The sequence below is a fragment of the Coffea arabica genome, chromosome 5e, assembly GCF_036785885.1.
Source record: "Coffea arabica cultivar ET-39 chromosome 5e, Coffea Arabica ET-39 HiFi, whole genome shotgun sequence".
NCBI classification, from domain to species: domain Eukaryota; kingdom Viridiplantae; phylum Streptophyta; class Magnoliopsida; order Gentianales; family Rubiaceae; genus Coffea; species Coffea arabica.
This window is the reverse complement of record NC_092318.1, coordinates 45,873,541-45,893,719: the sequence shown is the minus strand read 5'-3', so window position 1 is coordinate 45,893,719 and position 20,179 is coordinate 45,873,541. Positions and strand designations below refer to the sequence as shown.

At 38.2% G+C, this 20,179-nt stretch overlaps 1 protein-coding gene across 1 annotated transcript; it reads left to right on the top strand.

Moving 5' to 3' along the window:
* The first annotated feature begins 15,256 nt into the window (after nt 1-15,256).
* LOC113688541 (anthocyanidin 3-O-glucosyltransferase 2) lies at nt 15,257-17,186 on the top strand. Its single transcript, XM_027206385.2, has one exon. The coding sequence runs from the start codon at nt 15,483-15,485 to the stop codon at nt 16,920-16,922; it is 1,440 nt and encodes a 479-aa protein (XP_027062186.2). The 5' UTR covers nt 15,257-15,482; the 3' UTR covers nt 16,923-17,186.
* Nucleotides 17,187-20,179: the final 2,993 nt, after the last annotated feature.

The window sequence follows — 20,179 nt, the reverse complement described above, 5'->3', positions numbered from 1 at the left end:
ATTTTTGAACTCAACCAAATTAACTTGATACACTTTTATATCTAAAACTCGACAATAGGATAATTAGAGTTAATCAACCATCATCAATCTTTGATAGTTACAGAAGTGTTGATCACTCGACAGTAGGAGAATTAGAGTGGCGGGCATGCGTTGGTGGTGTGCATAGGACTTCGCAAGAGAGAGGGACATGGCGGCACGCAATGAGAGAGGCACGTGAGGGGAGTGGCAGACGGCGGTACGCAATGTGGAAGACGGCGACAGACGGCCGTGGGTCAATGAAGACAGTGACGACGTGGGGAGTTGCGGTAGGGAAGACGACGGCAGACTTGGTGGTGGCAGGTGTGGTTAGCGAGAGAAAAAAAATGAGTGAGTGAGAAAGTGGCGGCGCGAGGAGATAAGCGGTGCTCCATAGGTTTCGGTCGAGAGAGAACCATGGGAAATAGGGGAGAAAGAAAGGAAAGGAAGAAAGAAAGAAAAAGAAAGAAGAAGAAAAAAAAAGTTTCTATTTTTTTTTAAATTATATACCTTTCCCTCGAACATGACTTGGGCACGTCAAGGAGGCAACAACCCTTCTGATGAATGTCCGTTGAGTTCAAAGTTACCACGTGCCCGATTGATGCGGGCGCGTCATAAGGGTGGAAATCCTTCTGATGAAAACTTTGAGAATTGCACATTACCACGTGCTCAAGTGACGCGGGCACGTCATCAGGGTGAAAACCCTTCTGATGGAGACTTGTTGAATTAAAAGTTACCACGCGCCTTATTGACGTGAGCGCGCCAAGTCGGTCAATCCGCTCCAGGATCAAAGGAAGAGTTCTCCAAGCAACCCGACACGGGCGCGTCATGAGGGTGAAAACCGTTTTGATGAAAGTCTTGGGAGTTACACATTATCACGTGCCCTATTGACGTTGGCGCATCATGTCAGGGGGACACCTCTGAATCATTAAAAACGAAAAATTAAACCAAAAATTTAGAAAAACTTTAAGAAAACACATTGAAGCGACCAACTAAAACTAAATAAACAGCTAAAAGAAATTGGGTTGCCGTCCAATAAGCGTCTTTCTTTAACGTGTTTGGCTAGACATGAAATACCACTTCTCAATCTAGATGTAATTCAGATTTTCTCGCATTCAGTGACATTCCTTCGGAATCCAAATAGTCATTGAGTGTAACCATCTTCTTTAATTTTCTACTTATTTTCACCTCATAAAGTGCTTTCATCCCATGATACTGGTTCGCGACAACTTTAAACATACCCTTACAATCGAATTCAAAAAATCTTGCCCAGAGGGATTAGTAGTATGAATGGCAAACATAGAATGTTCTTGCACAGAGAGATTAGTAGCATGAATGGCAAATACAGAATGAGAGTTAACAGGATGTTTCATTGTATCAAAAATGTTAAAGTATACTATTTCTCCATCAAATTTCATTTTCGAGAGTACCCTTACTAACATCAATCTTAGTCTCGACAGTACTCAAGAAGAGTCTACCTAACAACAAAGGTAAGGGTCGGGAGAATGATTATCATCCATGTCAAGTACATAAAAATCAGTTGGGAATACCAATTCATTAATTTTAACCAACCCATCAGGTTAGACATTCGTTCGGTCAGCTAATTGGATTATTTTCTCAATTTCTTTTAACGGACCTAGGTTCAAAGAAGCATAAATAGATTTAGTCATTATATTGATTGATACTCCTAAGTCCAACATGGTATTTCTAATCAGAGTATTACCTATCCTACAGGGGATAGTAAACATACTTGGATCCCCGTATTTCGGTGGGAGTTTCATCTATAAAACCACTAGCACGTTCTCCCCTACAATAATTTCGCGTACTTTTCAGCCTTTTCAGCCTTCCTCGGTTGACACACAAGTTCTTCAAAAATTTCGCGTACTTTGGCACTTACTTGATTGGATCTAATAGGGGAATGTTGATCTCTACCTTATGGAAGACCTCCAAAATCTCTTTCTCCTTGTCCTGTTTCTTCGATCTTTCCAACCTACTAGGAAAGGGAGGCGGGTTAGTTTTAACTTCAATGATTGGGTCAGGGTGTACCATTGGATTTTTGCTATTTCTGTCATTTTTCTCAAGTTCTTTCTCAATCTTTTCTTCATTCTTGTCCTTTGAAATCAAGAGTTTGGATGCCTGAATTTCTTTCCCGCTCCTTGAGGTCATTACAGTTACGTTCTTTGGGTTCAGTTCAGGTTGAAAGGGCAATTTTTCGTGAACTTGAGACTCCAGACAGTTGATTGATATTGTCATCTGATTTATCTAACTCTACATTGCTTGCATCTGTCCTTTTTGATTCCTTAGATTCTGTAAATCAGAGTCCGTCTTTTGTTGAAATTGCGCGTTGCTAGCAATTAACTGCTTCATCATCTCATCTAAAGACGGACTTGAACTTGGAGGAGGAGGTGGTGGATAAGGTTGTTATTGATGTTGATACCCTTACGGTATATTTGGCACAAAATTCGATTGTCTGTTTCCACCATAGTTGAGATTAGGGTGATCTCTTCAGTCCGGATTATACGTGTTTGAATATGGGTCATATGGCTTTTTTGGCGCGGGCGCGTGACCAACCATGTTTACTTGTTTCGCATTCTCTTCTTGAATCATTGGACACATCTCTGTAGAATGATCCATGACAGTACAAATTCCACACACCTTGGCTTGTGGAGCAATTTCTACAGTTAATTGCCTGACAAAAGATGTTAACTTAGATAACTGTTGTTGGATAGATAATGATTCTATCTCATTCACTTTACGTATTGGGCCATCCTCCCTTGTATCGAACAGCTGCGAATTTTCGGCTATCTCTTCAATTAACTCCCATGCTTCTCGAGGGGTTTTGTTCACCAATGCCCCACCACTTGCAGCATCAATAATGCTCCTGTCTCTGAAGAGTAGCCCCTCATTGAAATACTGAATGAGCAATTGTTCGCTTATTTGGTGTTGAGGGCATTTGATGTATAATTTTTTGAATCTCTCCTAATAATAGTAGAGCGACTCTCCTGGGTGTTACTTGATACCACATATCTCCTTCCTCAGACTTGCAACTCGAGATGCAGGAAAATATTTTTTCAAGAATATTTTCTTCAACTGATCCCAAGAGGTGATACTACCTGGGAGTAGGTAGTACAGCAAATCTTTTGCTGAGTTTTTAAGAGAGAAAATGAAGGCCCTCATTTTTATCTGTTTTTCCGAAATTTCCTGGGAATTTATACTGTTGCAAACAACATCGACCTCTTGCAATTGTTCATGAGACTCCTCACCTGATAAATCATGAAAAGATGGTGAGATATAAATTAGGCTAGATTTTAACTCAAACGGGGTGTTATCATTTAAATTCGAAAAAGTGGTGCATAAGAGCTGCTGATTTAAATTAGGAGCAGCCAACTCCCTTAATGTCTGTGCATTAGCCATAGTGACTTCCCCTCGATCCGGGTCACTCGAAGTATCGCCAAGCGAACTTGTTGATTCAACTTCTGGATCAGGTCTCTGAGATGCAGTACCAAATTGCTCTTCTCTGAGTTGTCTGGTCTTTTTTTTGTTCGGCGCGCGGTCTTCTCTACTTCAGGGTCAAAAATCAATTCGCCTGTATGAGAAGACCGAGGCATAAATTAGAAAACTACCAGAAAATTAAAACGAAAATGAGCTTAAAAACAAACAAATTAACTAACGCCAGTCCCCGGCAATAGCGCAAAAAATTGACAGGTTGTCGAACCTGTGCAATAATAAATACCTGCTCAAATAAAATGTAATTTCTGTAAATAGTGATAAGTAGGGTCAAAACCACAAGGATTGGGCATATTTGTCTCTTTTGAAGTTCAAACTAATAATGGGGGTTTTTTTTATAGCAATGGTAATAATTAAACTGTTCGAATAAAAGTAAATATCCAACTAAAAATTAAAGAACAAATTATTAAAATCAAATTAATAATAACTAAGCTCTAGTCAAGAAATAACTTTGACAATGGTTCACCTAATTGATTATCGATGCAAAGGTAGTTCCAATTATTAACTAATAAATAGGTTATAACTGTCAAACAAGCGGTGACAGTCAACTCCTCCTTACTGTGTCGATAACTAAGATACGCTCGTTAATCACTACTCTAATCGAGAAATAATTCTTGGTACGCCCGTAAGATTTATTTTCCCAATTGCCTTACGTATTAGAGGAGCCCTATTCTAATCAAATAATACACTACCAGGGTTATTTTAGATTAGGCTGCGTATTCGCCTGACACAATTCCAATCATGCCAGTCGTCACTATTTTAGAGTAATTTAACAATTACGAATTTAACGCTACAATTGACATTAGGTTGCTAAATTAATTCAACGTCCGGGTCCAGAATATTCAATTAACGAAACAACCATAAACACTACCAACAGAGAATAAATAAAATTAATTCGATCTCACAATTTTTAGATGAACCAGAGCCTCTGTTGTCCCTTGACTAGAAAAAGATATTTAGTTTATTTCCGTTGAAGAAAACCCACACACAATTGCAGAATTAATTGTTTCATACATCGTCTCTCAATTGAGATGATCAATCCGATGGAACAATTGAAAGAACAATCAAATAAGACGAAAAATTCAAAAGCTAAAAAGTCATAAAAAGTGGTTTGTTATTCTCCTATCTAATTCGTCTATATCTCCTTTGTCTACTCCTATATGGCTACCAAGAAAGCACAGGAAAAGAGTCCTTGTCCTTGTTGACTTCCTTGTCCTTTGGAAACTACCAAAACAAAGAAAAATGAAGTGTCCTTCTTTTTCTCCTAGTCTGTCGCATATTTTCGAGAGCAGATCCTCTGTCCAATATTTTGTATCTAATTTCCTGTCCAATGGGAAACTACATAATTTCATTTATTATATCTGCTGATGTGGCAAATAAAAATAGGTGGCTGTTTGGCTGCCTTATATTTCTTTTTCTTTCTTCTTTTTTGGGTTTCCTTTATTTACACAACTTTGTATTTGTTTACACAACAAATACAAAAAAATATTTAAAAAAGATGGGAATTGTAACAAAGTTGTGTAAACAAAGGAAAGACAAAAAAGATGAAAAAAGAAGAAGTATAAGGCAGCCAAATAGCCACCTATTTTTAGTTGCCACATCAGCAAATATAATAAGTGAAACTACGTAGTTTCACATTGGACAGGAAATTGGACATAAAATATTGGACAGAGGATCTGCTCTCCATATTTTCTACTAAATAAGGAAACATAATCGAATTAGTCTCCATCTTGTTAACTGCTACTCAAAATCTTCTGCTGACTACCGTCAAATTTGACACATTTTTATGGTATTTTGTTCCACTCCCTGCAATAAATGCAAATTTTCAAAAGTGAATAGATTCCGCCAATTAATGCACATTTAGTAAGATAATATGAAAGAATTAATTATAAAATAAATGACAAAATTGTAACCTATTAATATACAAAATTTAACAAACTCAAAAATCAAAATGCATAAAAAATGAAATTTTTTATGAATTTTCTGTTGTATTTTTAATTTTATATTATATATTGCTTTTTTGAAACTGTTGTATTTAGTTTTTACTGAATTAATAGTTATTGAATCTTTATGAAACAAAAAAGAACTAAAATATGATATTTATGAAAGAGAAATAGCAATATAATGAAAAGTGGGACAGTGAGTGGCACAGGGTGTGGAACAGAAAATTCATTGCGTGTTCATTGGATAAGTAGTTGTTAGCTCTTCTCTCTCTCTCTCTTCTTTTTTTTACTCTTACAACAATCTATCCTTTCTCTCTACATGCAAAAAATTTTGCTATTTATATGACAGTATTGCTAAATAACGTGGGAATATACTTTGAGATATTTATTTTACCCTAAAGTAAGGGTGTGAGATTTATTAGATAGACAATGCAGAGGGAAAAAAAAACTAGGTGAGCAAGAAGTAGTACTCTCTCTCTCTTTTTTTTTTCCCGGACACGATAGAATCTACTTTAGAACTATACCTACTTTATACTAGGAAAAGGGGGGACCTAGAGAGGTCCAAGAAAAATTCGGAGGGGACTGAATCATCACCTACCCAAACAGATGCCTACGCACTCGCTAGCGAAATTTCTAAAAACGTCTAGACTTTTAGAATGCATCCTACATCCAAATAGAGTTTTAAAACTCTATTAGTGGCTAGGATTTTTCAGAATACAGGCCAAGAGATTTGATCCCTTGACCTATATCTAAGTAAAGCCATAAAGTTTTTTTAGTAGCCAATTACTCATAAAGCAGTTGGTTAAACCAGGTGAACAAGAAATAGTACTCTCACCTCATCTTATTATACACTTCATATTGTAATTGCGTCTTTTGTTATTTTTCTTACCAGATACACAAGACTTTTGTTTTTTAATATTTTTTGGAGAAAAATACAGTTTTGGTACCTAAACTTTGACGCACGAGTAGTTTTAGTCCCCAAATTTTGGACCAAAAAGATTTTCAAATTTTGAGCACATTAAATACCCTAAACGATTTTTTCCCAAATTGCTACCGGAAAAAGCCACGTGTCCGGCCACAATTGTATGAACAAAGCCCAAAAAAATTTCAAGTGCCATTCTAATACTAACTATTAAATTTAAGGACTAATAGTGTAATAAAGTAAAAATCCAAGGACTAAAATAAAAGAAGAAGAAAACAATGGTGCACTGGAACATGTAGATTCTTCACTTGCAGTGCACATCGTTTTCACTACTACTTTTTTGTTAATGGAACAGATACTGAAGAGGAGAAAACAGAGCTCGTTAATTAAAGACTTTCTCTAGCTAAAGATGAAGATTTTTACCAGTATTAGTAATATTTTCTTTTGCATTTACTGCTGTTTCTTTACTTCTTTCTTCACCACAGCTTCCTCCTCCTCCTCCACCACCACCACCACTAGCCACCACTACGGTCACCGTATCCTCCATCAACCATTGTTCCCTGTTAGCCATTCACTTCCATCAGCTCCTCCACCAACCACCCTACCTCAACCTCCTTTCCCCTCCCCACAGTCTTAACCTCAGCTCCAACCAAAGTACGCTTTCTCCTCACTTCACCTCCCACTAATCCTCAGTCCGAAAACAACCCATTTTTCCCTTCTATTTGGTCTCCTCCGCCAGCTTCTTCACCGCTCTCCCCTCTGTTTTGTCAACTTTTCCTGCCAATATCTCCTCCCTCATCCTCCCCCATTCTTCCTCTTTCTCTAATAACAGGCCCATTCTCACAAATTGATAGCTGTCATTGTCTCAGTATCCCTTGTCTCCACCGTCTTCATCGCCGGCATTGCTGCCTTTATCCTCCTCTACCACCACCGACGCCTCCGCTACTACCACCAACACCAACGGGCTTTCTCCAAGACAGACAGTCTTCGCCTTTTCTCGCCCAACGCCACTCCTTCCGATAGTACCACCACAAAAAACCCACTTCCGGGAACACCTCTGCCGCCACAGCTGCCCCGCCACACTCCTTCCTCTAACAGCTCAGAATTTCTCTACCTGGGAGCACTAGTAAGCTCCAGAGATGTTAAAAATGAGGCATCTAATGTTCCTCAGAGCTCAGAAGATCACCATAATACTGTTCCTTCAGCTTCGGTTTTAGCTTCACTTCAGTAACAACGGCTAGGCTCGCCGGAGCTCCAACCACTGCCGCCGCTGCCACGTCAACAGCAGCAACACCACCATTTCCACCAAGACTACAGAAATGGTGCTGCAAGCAACATGGGTTCCGACGAGGATGATGAATTCTTCTCCCAAAGAGGGTCTACTGGGGAAAAGTATCGTCCTGTCCACAGCGGATCAGGTGAAAATCTCCCTAGCCCAAGTTCAAATTCACTTTTGTTCCATTTTGGAGAAATTTCTGCAGCAAGCTCAACTCCAGTAGAACCACCTCTGACAATCAAAACGGAACAAATTCTAAAGTAGAAGTGAAAACGATGTGCACTGCAAGTGAAGACTCTACGTGTTTCAGTGCACTATCATTTTCTTCTTCTTTTATTTTAGTCCTTGGATTTTTACTTTATTATGCTGTTAGTCCTTAAATTTAATATTTAGTATTAGAATAGCACTTGAAATTTTTTTGCATTTTTTTCATACAATTGTGGCTAGACACGTGGCTTTTTTTGGTAGCAATTTGGGAAAAAATCGTTCAGGGTAGTTAATGTGCTCAAAATTTGAAAATTCGGGTACCAAATTTGTTTTCCTCCAAAATTTGGGGACTAAAACTGCTCGTGCGTCAAAGTTTGGGTACCAAAACTGTATTTTTCTCTATTTTTTGAGGACATAATCTATTTGTGTCTTCATATACGTCAAGATTGCCATCAATTTTCCCTATTGGTCCAGTTTTCAATACGTCCCAAATCCAAACTCAATCCACTAATGACCATTTAGAAATGATGGAATGGCTGGATATCCAACCGGAAAAATCAGTTGTTTTCTTCTGTTTTGGTAGTATGGGAAGTTTTGTGCTGGATCAAGTGAAAGAAAAAGTAGTAGGATTTGAAAAAAGTGGCTACCAATTTCTTTGGGTTCTTAGGCAGCCCCGGCAAAAAATGGAGAATTTGCAGGGGAATTTGAAAATCATGGACTTGTTTTCCCTCAAGGATTCTTGGATCGAACGGCATTAATTGGAAAAGTTGTGGGCTGGATTCCACAAATGGCCATTTTGTCACACCCTGCTATGGGTGGATTTGTGTCACATTGTGGCTGGAATTCAATATTGGAGAGTATTTGGTGTGGTGTGCCAATTGCTGCATGGCCATTGTTGGAGAGCAACAGTTCAATGCATTCCAACTGGTGAAAGAGTTAGCAATGGCTGTGGAAATTAGTTTGGATTACAACGAAGCTGATGAGCATCAACCTTTGGCGAAGGCAGAACAAATAGAGAAAGGAATAAGGGAAGTCATGGATGGTGAGGAAAAAGGTCAAATAGTTTACCGAGAAATGTAGGCAAGCTATGAAGGAAGGCTGTTCATTTCGTGTGGCCTTTGAGAATTTGATGTTGACTCTGTGCAGTAGCCTCCATCAAGCTTCCCAAGTATTGGGGAGGTTTGGTAAAAACTAAAAATTGAAGTGTGAAATCTGAAAATTGAAATCTCAGTCTTGAAGTTTTAATTGCTGTAATCACAAAGTCATATCCATTCGGTTTGATAATCAATACATTTGAGTTGAACTAAAGTACTCTACTACATGCATGCTGTATTCAGAAATGAAAGAATTCTATTGTCAAATAAGTTTAATAGAAAAAAAATACTGAATTTATTAGTTTTAAACATTTGCTGGATTATCAAACATTTTTTTACCGGTAAATGTTATTCCAGTTTTTCGTTTTGGTCAAGTGAACTGAGAAAAGATCCTATGGAGAATATGAGAGTGAAATTGTGGAACTATGTGCTCATAAATTATTTGATGTAACAATTGTTAGTTCAATTTATCTGTAGCCATATCTTGTTTCAGGAGGGGAAGAGTTGGATTGGATGTTAAGCTAAAAGAAATTATAAGTAGGAGATTCAGGGTTTAAAACCTTTCACTCACAGATAAAAAAAAAAAAAATTTGTTTCAGCACAATGTTTGCCAAGGGAACAAAAAACAGTGGGAAACATTTTTCCAACATACAACATTTTGTTTCCTTTGGCAAACAAAGTTCTAATAAGTTTTTAATGTGAGAACTCTTTTAACAAATAAAATAAGTATCAACAATGACCCAAGACCTAGGCTAGCTAGGAGAAACATTAGCCATGCGATTATAAGATTCTTGGTTCAACTCTGAAGCTCTCTCCTTTCTCCACTCTTTATTTTAAGATTTGAAATCTCTCTTTAATAGAAACAAAATAATACTAATACCAATATTGGGACATTTACATATACATCATAATTTTAAGGGTTAAAAGCAGAAAAGCCCCCAGTGGTATAGCTATCGTACAGAAAAACCCCCTGTGGTTTCATATCATATGTGTCGGTACCCCATGGTTTGAATTATTCTAAAAAGTCGACGGAAAATGTCAAATGTAAAGCGTTTGTATTAAACGCACTGGAAAGGCGCGTGTTTCTTACGGAAAATAAAGTTTTATCACAAACTTTCACCAGATATACCTATTGTACCCTTCACACTTTAATAAAAATCATTTCACTCTCACTCAATTGCAGGTAACAGAGCCGGAGGTAAAGGGAAGGTGTGGATCAACAGGTCTTCAAGGACGTTGGGGAGGCCGACCTTCAGGACGGGATGAAACTGGAAAACCACCCATTTTCCGACGAGTTTAGGGCCATCACGGCCGAGTTGTGAGTCGGCGGGGTTTGCGTCATAGAGGGATCGAGCTAGGAGGCTGAAAGCTATCTGATCATTGGCTTCATTGAATTTGGCTTTGCCATTGGTGGCGAGTTCCTGCTTGAGGCCGTCGAATAGCTCGGTGTAGCTCTTCTGGAACTTCGAGATGACATGGTCTCAGCGGTATGAGAGGTGGAAGAACATGAGCTTCTTAAGCTTGGCGTGGTTGGACTCGGATGGATCAAGGTAGGAGAGGACACAGTAGCCGCCGATGAGTTCAGTAGAGGGCATGAAAGTGCCGGTGAAGAGGTCTTTCAGCCTTGGTTGTAGAAGTAGTCGAGTCTGTCCTTGAAAGGGCCAATCAAGGGAAGCCCCTAGTCACCCGGGATTTTTCTGAACGGCAGCTTTGTGGGCTGGGTTGCCGAGATGGTGGGGAAATTGATGATGGTCTTTCTGATACGGAAGCTCTGATCAGGTGGACACTGAGCTTTCGAGTGAAGGACTTTGATGATAATGATTTATGTGATGGAAGTTGGAGATGAAAGAGGGCGAGAACTGGGGAGGATAAGGCCATTTTTTTTTTCTTCCCAAAAGAAAACTAATAGTAACTCAAGAGTGACTACTGACTCTTAACTAGTAATGAATGGAATTTGGAAGTGTGAATTGGAGAGATGAAAGTGGTGGAGGAGGAGCTATGGGCTGGCCAGTGGTGGGAGCGGCAATTTGGGAATAGACTTCAATTGACTGAAAGTGGTACCTTTGCATCTTTAGGGTATTTTCGTCTTTTCATTCAACTCGGTCTATTTTAACGATTTTCGTCGACTTTTTAGAATAATTCAAACCATGGGGTACCGACGCGTATGATATGAAACCACATGGGGCTTTTCTATTTTTAACCCTAATTTTAAACTAATACTATGTAGGTACTACTAAACTACAATGGGATTATATAGTCAAATGCAAAGCCACAAGAGGAGTTAAGTGGATTTTCCATATGTTAGCATATGCCATATTTCATATTTCAAATGCATTTCAAGAGGGTGTACTGGTCAAATTGGAAAAAGTTTAACCAGATATCATTAAACTGGAGCTGCTTTCTATTCATTTTCTACTTTAATAAAGCAACACAGGGTCAAGCAAATACTATTGAACCATAGGAGAATTATGCGATAAAATGTGACAAGGAGGTAAATAGTAATTTACCCTTAAAACTTTTGAGGACAAATGTTCTTGTGAGGATACGTTGTTGTTACCTCTGTTGAAAGGAGCATCAAGACTTGATTCAGGCTATCAATTTGTTGGAGCAATGATTGGTCCTTCTCTCAATCAACGTCACAGCACGTTAAGATCTTTAATATAGCGACCTTGTTGCAATTTGTGCAAACATTAGAGTTTAGAGGAAACAAACCAATTCTCAATTAAAACAACTAGCTACTTTTGGTTAGAGGATTGAACAATTAATCATTGATAAAGTTACTTATAACTTAAATTGCTTCTCTAATGTTCATAAGACCACAAAACTCTATAGGTATATATTTCTATCAATTGTTTAATAGGTTTGTGTTAAATGACAAAGAATTACACTGTACATTTAGATCATTTAGACTCCACTTAAGAGAATGATTACATAATAAATACCAGCCTAGCACAATTTATCGAACCAATTGGTCAGGCGCTAGTCAAGTCATTTTAGGCTTACCCTTGTCACGGGCTTCTGGTAATCATTTTTGGGTTTGTTGAAGAAGCATTGAAGTCAAGTCAATGAACTTACGTGATCCAACAGAACTGTCCTCTGGATCATATGTCCCAGCAAATCACCTTTCTCCAAACAAATACAAACACATGCTTCTGCAAGATATAGGACTGCCGAAGAAATATACTCCGTTTGGATTAGCTGTTTTTGGAGATATTTGTAAAAAATTTTGCTGTAGCAGAATTTTTAGATTATATTTTGGAATATTTTCAGAAAATATTTTGGAATATTTAAAAGTAGAAGAGTTTTTAGAATATATTTTGAGATATTTTTTAAAATTTTAAAAAAAGTTAAACTAATTTTTAGATTACCTTTTAGAGTGTTTTTTAAAAATTTTTATTGCATTTGAAAAATTAGTTTTTAAAAAACACTCCCAATTACTAGCATAGATCTCTCAATTACACACACACACCCAATTACTAGGTTTCTTGTGGGTTCCCCTTAGATTACTCTTCATGGGTTGTTTAACTGCTAACTTCCGAGTGTTTCTAATCTAATTGGGTGTGTGTGTTTCTGCTTACTGACAAAAAAAATTACTAGCATAGATCCCAATTTTGACAAGCAACTTCTATGCAAAATCAGGACAGCTGTAGTGAATCTGGTGATTTTTTTTTTCTACTCAAGTGCATGTTATATAGCAGCTATCAAGTTGCGTTTTGACTTTTGACTAAATCTGTACATGAATTGTTGTATAGAATCTTGACAATGGATCTTAATAGAATGTTGTATACAGAACTTGATCTCAAATTAGTGTGTTGTGACTAAATTCTATTAATATCAAGTTCTCTATTTCTTTTACTTACATGCCTATTTTGGCTATTGAGAAACTGTCATATTAACTAGTTTGGTACTGTGGATTTTAAAGTGCTTGAATCACATGGTTGGAATTTTTGTTGAAATGAAGAACACTGCATGTTTTAATATGAGTTGCTATTTTGTTGAAGGAAAGCACAGATTTTTTGCACTCAATTTTTGCTGAATTCTGGTCTAGGAAACAAAGGTTTTCGAGCTCATTTTTTGAGCTTAACTTGGATATTCGAATTCAAATCTTATATGAATTTGAGCTCGAGTTATTTTCAACTATATCGAGTGCAATTCGAGTCTGAAATATGGGACTTGGTCGAGCTCGAACTTGAACTCAAGTAATGCTCATAACATCCGAGTTTGAGTTCGAGTATGGTATCACTCGATATCGATTCAACTCGACAGCATCTCTGCTAGGGGTGAATTTCTTGGAATATCGTTAAAATTGAAATTTGTCCAATAATTGGTGTTATTTGAGGTGGGTTGCTGAATAAGGAGTCGCCGCATTTGTGACGTGAGGCTTCTAATAAAAATTCTTTTAATTCTCATTTATTTTGGAGTCGCTTTAATTTTTTTTTTTCAGTTTTTGTAAAGATTTATGAGCGGTGAAGGAATAGGACCCATTTTGTCCTATGAGGTTTTATTGTTGTTTATGCATCGCCATTCTTTTTCTTTTTTTTTCCTTTTTAATAAAATATAACTTTAACTGCAACGATTTTTTTCCGTAAAACGAATTATATGTTATTTGGCTCAATTAGTTTAACGTTTTACATGAAATCCTAATTTCCAAACCATCAGAGTATAACCCTTTAACCCTAATTTTAAAATCAAAATTCTTAAATCGTATTACTAAAACTCTATTACTAAAATCCTATTATAAACCAGAATTATCAAAAATTTAATATATATGATATAAGAATAATGTTAATTTTATAAATTTAGATGATAATCAAGAATAATGTTAATTTTATAAATTTATAAATTTTAATATCGTAATTGCGGCGACCCTAATATCAGAAATAACTCTCAGAGAACACCAATTTTATGATAGATTTTTATTTTAGCAATATTCTTAGAAATTCACCATTATTTCGATGACCCTAATATCAGAAATAACTCTAAAAAACACCAATTTTATGATAGATTTTTATTTTAGCAATATTCTTAGAAATTCGCCAGGGAAAAAGGCGAATTTCTAGATTATCATCTAAATTTATAAAATTAACTTTATTTCAATATCATATATTAAATTTTTTGATAATTCTGGTTTATAATAAGATTTTAGTAATTGAGTTTTAGTAATATGATTAAAGAATTTTGATTTGAAAATTAGAGTTAAAGGGCTATACTGTGATGGTTTGGAAATTAGGATTTCATGTAAAACGTTAAACCTTAAACCCTAATTGAGCCAAATAACACATAATTAGTTTTACGGAAAAAAAAATAGTCACGGTTAAAAGTTACATTTTATTAAAAAGGAAAAGAAAAAAGAAAAGAAAATGTATTGCTGCTCATCTCGTGAGCGGAGATGCATAAAAATCACCACACCCTCACGAGCGGCTATAGAACAAAATGGGATGCGCTCTACTCATGAGCGGCTATAGAACAATGGAAGATAATGGGTCCTATTCCTAAAGCGACTTCAAAATAAATAAAAATTAAAAGAATTTTTATTAGAAACCTCAGGTCGCAGATGTGGTGACCCTGATTCACCGAAGGAGGGGCAGGGACGGTTATCGTCCCTGACAGTTAATGGCCAAAGTTTGGCCAACAAAATTTGTAAAGTTCAAATTTTAACATGTGTAAGACCCATAAAATGTTATTCCAGTGTTACTCGTTGTTATTCCAGTATTACACTATGTACAAATAATATTACATTGTATGCACAATGCACACAAACTTTTGAACCGGTGGCACTGACAACCATTCCAGCCCGAGTCCTTATTCACCAACAAACAACACCAATTTTTGGACAATTTTCAATTTTAAACAACCCCAAAACAACACCAACCCACAAATTCGCCCCCTGATAGGACCCCAGAGCTCAGTCAATTCAATGAAGAAGCATTGAAGTCAATGAAGTTACGTTTGGTCAGTCCCTTGGACGCCTTCAAAAGTTGCCGGCTTTTGAAGATTGTTCGGGGATTTCGATTTATATGCTAAAAGTCTGAGTTCTCTCAGAAATTGACAAAAAGACAGAACTCTCCGTCCGGGGTACTTGGGGGGTCTTTACTTTCTAGCAGCAGGGTCCCTGTGGAGGTTCTATCCCACATCGACTATGGGGGGGTTTGGGGGGTTAGTTTATAAGTCCCCTGAACGCCTTCAAAAGTTGCCGGCTTTTGAAGGTTGTTCGGGGATTTCGATTTATATGCTAAAAGTCTGAGTTCTCTCAGAAATTGACAAAAAAAAAAAAAAACGTTTGGTCGTCTGGATCTCCAAGTGCCAGCGAATCACCTTACTCCAGACAAATACAAGCACATGCTTCTGCAAGAGATGGGACCGCCGTAGATCTGCAAAATCTCTCAAATACTAGCATAGATCCCAATTTTGACAAGCAACTTCTATGCAAAATCTCTGAACTTACTAACCTCAAAGGGCATCCTTCTTGCACTAGATCAACAATTCCATCCCCTCTTAACCTTCTTCTCCTGTATCAAATGGAGAAATTTAAGCTCCTGATGATGGTTTCACCTCGAATGGGGCACTTGACACAGGCCCTTGAGCTGGCCAAGCTGATGCTTGCAAGAAACAATCAATTATCAATCACAGCCCTGATCATGGAGCTGCCAATTGATCCCCATGGCACAGCCAGAATTCAGTCCCTCATCGCTGCCACAAATGTTGAAGGCCTCCACTTCCACCACCTTCCAACACCAGAAGACACCTCTGATTGGAATATCACACATAGAATGGGCTTCACTTTCAAGCTCCTAGAATATCAGAAACCTCATGTGAGAGAAATAGCCTCAAAAACTCAAAAATTATCTGGGCTTTTGATTGACTTGGTTAGCACGACCATGATTGACGTTGCTGACGAGCTTGGAGTTCCTACCTACTTATTCTTCACCTCTGGTGCGGCTTTTCTTGGTCTGATGCTTCATTTCCAAACCCTTGAAGACGAGCAAAACCGGGGCATATCTGATCTGGTTAAAGGGGTAAGCCATTTAATTCTCCCTAGTTTTGCAAAACCAGTTCCAATCGGCGTCCTCCCAGCTATAGCAACCCAGAAGGAACATTGGTCGACCTTCGTTTTGAAATGGACCCGTGACTACAGAAGGGCTAAAGGAATCATAGTGAACACTTTCAGTGATCTTGAATCTAATGCTATTAGTTCTTTTTCATTAGATTCTTATTATGGTAAATCTAGCTTGCCACCAATCTTTCCTGTCGGGCCTATTCTAAATAGGTCCCAAATCCACACTCAATCTAGTGAAGATTGTTCAGCAATGATGAAATGGCTGGATTGTCAGCCTAAAAACTCGGTAGTTTTTCTCTGTTTTGGCAGCTTGGCGACTTTCCATCCGGACCAAGTTCAAGAAATAGCTCATGGCATTGAGAGAAGTGGTCATCGGTTCCTATGGGTTCTCAGGCAGCCCCCTGCAAAGGATGGAGGATTTCCTAGGGATTATGAGAATCTTGAACTTGCGCTGCCCGAAGGGTTCTTGAATCAAACGGCTTCGATCGGAAAAGTCGTGGGTTGGGTTCCACAATTGGCCGTGCTGTCACATTCGGCTGTTGGGGGATTTGTGTCACACTGCGGCTGGAATTCAACGTTGGAGAGCATCTTTTGTGGGGTGCCTATTGCCACCTGGCCCGTACAAGCAGAGCAACAGCTGAATGCATTCCAATTGGTCAGAGAGTTAGGAATTGCTGTGGAAATTAGTTTGGACTACAATCAACAAAAGGAAAATCAAGCTCTGGTGCCAGCCGAGCAGGTAGAGAAAGGCATAAGGGAAATCATGGATGTTGAGAATGAAGTAAGGATAAGGGTTAAAGAATTCAGCGAGAAAAGCAGACTAGCTACAAAGGAAGGTGGATCATCTTATTTCGCTTTGGGGAATCTTATTCAAGACATTTGTTCAAGGTCTTCAGCTTAATTGGTGCAAATGTGGAATCATTGATACATTCTGCTCCACAGTCTTTCGAATATGTTGCAGTTGAATGAAACAGTTGAAAAGAAAAAAAAAAGCCTTTTATCTGTTAAGTGAGTCTCAAAAACCTTGAGCTCTTGAGAACAAGGTACTGTCCTACTCTTGTTAATCTAATCTTGTTAAGAATCATTGATACATTCTGCCCCCACAGACTTTTGAATATGTTGCAGTTGAATAAAACAGTGAAAAAACAGCCCTTATCTTGTTGAACTAGTCTCACTAATTAATGCAACATTTTCTTTCCAATTTCTGGCCATTACTAAGAATTCAGTAAAATGAGATTTGTAGGCAGCATATATCTTGCAGTAGAGTGGCTAGAGAGCTGTTGAGAGTGTATCTTGATTCAATCTTTTCAACCCACACATTACTCAGATAGCACCAAATCTTCCTCCAGCCAGCTTCCTTTGTCTTCTCCAATGGCATAGCTATTTGCATGTGCTTCTTCTGAGCTTGATCACTAGCAGATTACGAAAACATTAATTAAACAAATAAAATACACAAGTAATGCATTTGAAAACCTGAGCATTAGTAGTACTACTTGATTTGGCATTGGATCGACTTGGAAAAATATTTGTAAAGAAGTTCAAAAGGTGGCTGCCAAGATAGAAATACAAAAATGTTTTTGAAAAAAAAAACGAAGTTCACAGGTGTAAATTGTAAAACATCGATATTGAGGATTCTTTCATCATAATTTTGCGGGACTTGGTTGTCTTTTCGCAGAATTTCGAGAAAAATATTCTACTAGTTCAGAAGTCACGGGCAATACAGTAATTTATGCCAGTTAAACATTATAAGAAGTATAACAACAAAATTTAACTACATCCAATGTAACTGCCAGTGTCCGTCTATTTCTAAATACTCATTTATCTTCAAGTTCTATGATATGTTGAACTTTCGAGTATTAACCACACTTAATTACTGCCATCTCCTACAAAAATACAAATGTGGATTGAAAATGTTGACAAATAGCTGTGGCAAATATTCGTCTAACAAAAATTTGGTGCATATTTTCAGTATTGCATCAGGTTTGTAACAAACGAACCTTAATCATTTACAGGAAAAACAATTATTATTGTTGCCAATTGACATCCACAAATTATTTAAATACCAAAGATTTCAAAAACGAAAGTGACAGTACCGGGCTGCGGACGGTTTTGTCGCACCCGGCTGTGGGCGGTTTTGTGTCGCATTGTGCTTGGAATTTAACGTTGGAGAATATATGGAGTGGCGTGCCAATGGCTACATGGCCGTTGCACGCGGAGCAACAGCTGAATGCTTTTCAGGAGGTGAAAGAGTTGGGAATTGCAGTGGAAATTTGCTTGGATTATTTTGAAGAAAATAAGAATCAAGAGATAGTAAGAGCTGAGCAAGTTGAAAAAGGGGTAAGGGAACTCATGGATGGTGAACGAGGATATAGTTGGAGGGGTTAAAGAGTGCAAAAATAGCTTGATTGGTAAGGCAATGGGAGAGAAAGTGTCAAACTACACTGGGATTAAGAACTTTGTGATAGCAGCATGGAGCTACCCAAGAGAATTGCAAGTGGTGGAGCTAGGACCGAACCTGTTCCAATTCATTTTACCGTCAGAGAGTGATAGACAGAGGGTTTTGAATGGAGGACCTTGGATAATAGACAACCAAGTGCTGGTGCTAAGTAAGTGGTATGAAGGTATAGAGGAGGATAATAAGCTTTCAGGTTACCACCCTTATGGGTACAGGTATGGAACTTGCCGGTACATTGGATGTCTAAGGAAGCTGGAAAAAAGATAAGCTCAAACTTTCACATGGTAAGAGAGGTGATTGTTCCTCAGACTGGGAGTAAAGAAGGAAGATATCTGAAACTTCTAGTGGTGGCAGATATCTCCCAACCACTACTGAGAGGAATAATCATCAAGGTTGGTGAACTAACCAAATAGGCCAGCTTTAAGTATGAGAGATGCCCAGATTTTTGCTATAACTATGGTATCATAGGGCATAGTGAAAGGACTTGTAAGAAGTAAGGCAACAAGGGGTTGGGGAAAAAGGATAATCGGTTTGGTCCTTGGCTGAGAGTAGGAAATGTGAGGAGTTCCTCGCAAAAAAAACAAGCTGGTATGGTGTTTAACCCTCAAAAACACCACTGGAGACTCCAGGATGGGGAATGGAAGGAGCAAAGGAGATCAGAAGATCAGGAGAAAGCATTGGAAGCTCAAATATATAAAGGAGATGCAAAAACCAAAAAGACTGAGACTGAGATTAGGATGTTGATAAGAGGAGGTAGTGACCAGGAAGCCAGGGGAAGTGGCATTAGAGAGGACATGAGTCTATACTCAGATAAGCATAATGATTTTGTTAGGAATGTAGGCTCTGATTTAGGAAAAATGCAGGATGTTGGGGAACTAAGAGGTGTGGATACGGATCACAAGGGACTAAGCACAAACGAGGGACTAATGCAATCAGGAGAAAAAGGCACAGCAGAAACATGTTCTGAATTTCTGATGATGGAGGAGGAACAAGGTAACTTGATAGTCCAAATGCCATGGTCTGAAGGTAAGGAAGAGGGCACACCAGCATTGGAACCCATGAATATGGAAACTGTAGGAGGGCCAAAGGTTAAAGAGGCTCTGGTTAAACAGTCCAGAAGAATCTTGAGAGTTCTAAGGTCCCCAAAGAAACACAGGCAACCACTGAAGGAAATGAACACTAATACTGTTAGGGAAAGGAAGTTTGATAAAAGGAAAGGGATGCTGGGGGAACTTGATATAGATATAGATGAGGACAATTTGCAGGACGGGAAGAGGAACAACGTGGATGTGGTGGGTAACTCATCAAATTCTGTGGAGGAGAGGGAGGGGTCCAACCCTTTATAGACCCCAATGGTTAAATAAGAGTCCTGGTGTGGAATTGTCAAGGAGCGGGGAGCCCCTTGACAATTCCCCAATTGAGAGAGGTGAACAACCTCTCCTCTCCAGATATAGTGTTCTTGTGTGAAACCAAAAATAGAAGTGGGTACCTGAAAAAGGTGAAAAATATCCTGAAATTTGATGAAGCGGTTATTGTGGATGCCATGAACAAGGCAGGAGGGATGGCATTACTATGGAAAGAGAAGGTTAGGATAAAACAAGTGTTTAAGACTGCCTTTACAATTGAAGCTCAGATTGAGGATAAGGAAAGTAGATGTAATTGGTGGTTTATAGGAGTCTATGCCAGTAATGAGGACCAAATCA

Coding starts and splice junctions, on each gene's coding strand:
- LOC113688541 (XM_027206385.2), top strand. CDS start 15,483: ATGGAGAAATTTAAGCTCCTGATGATGGTTTCACCTCGAATGGGGCAC.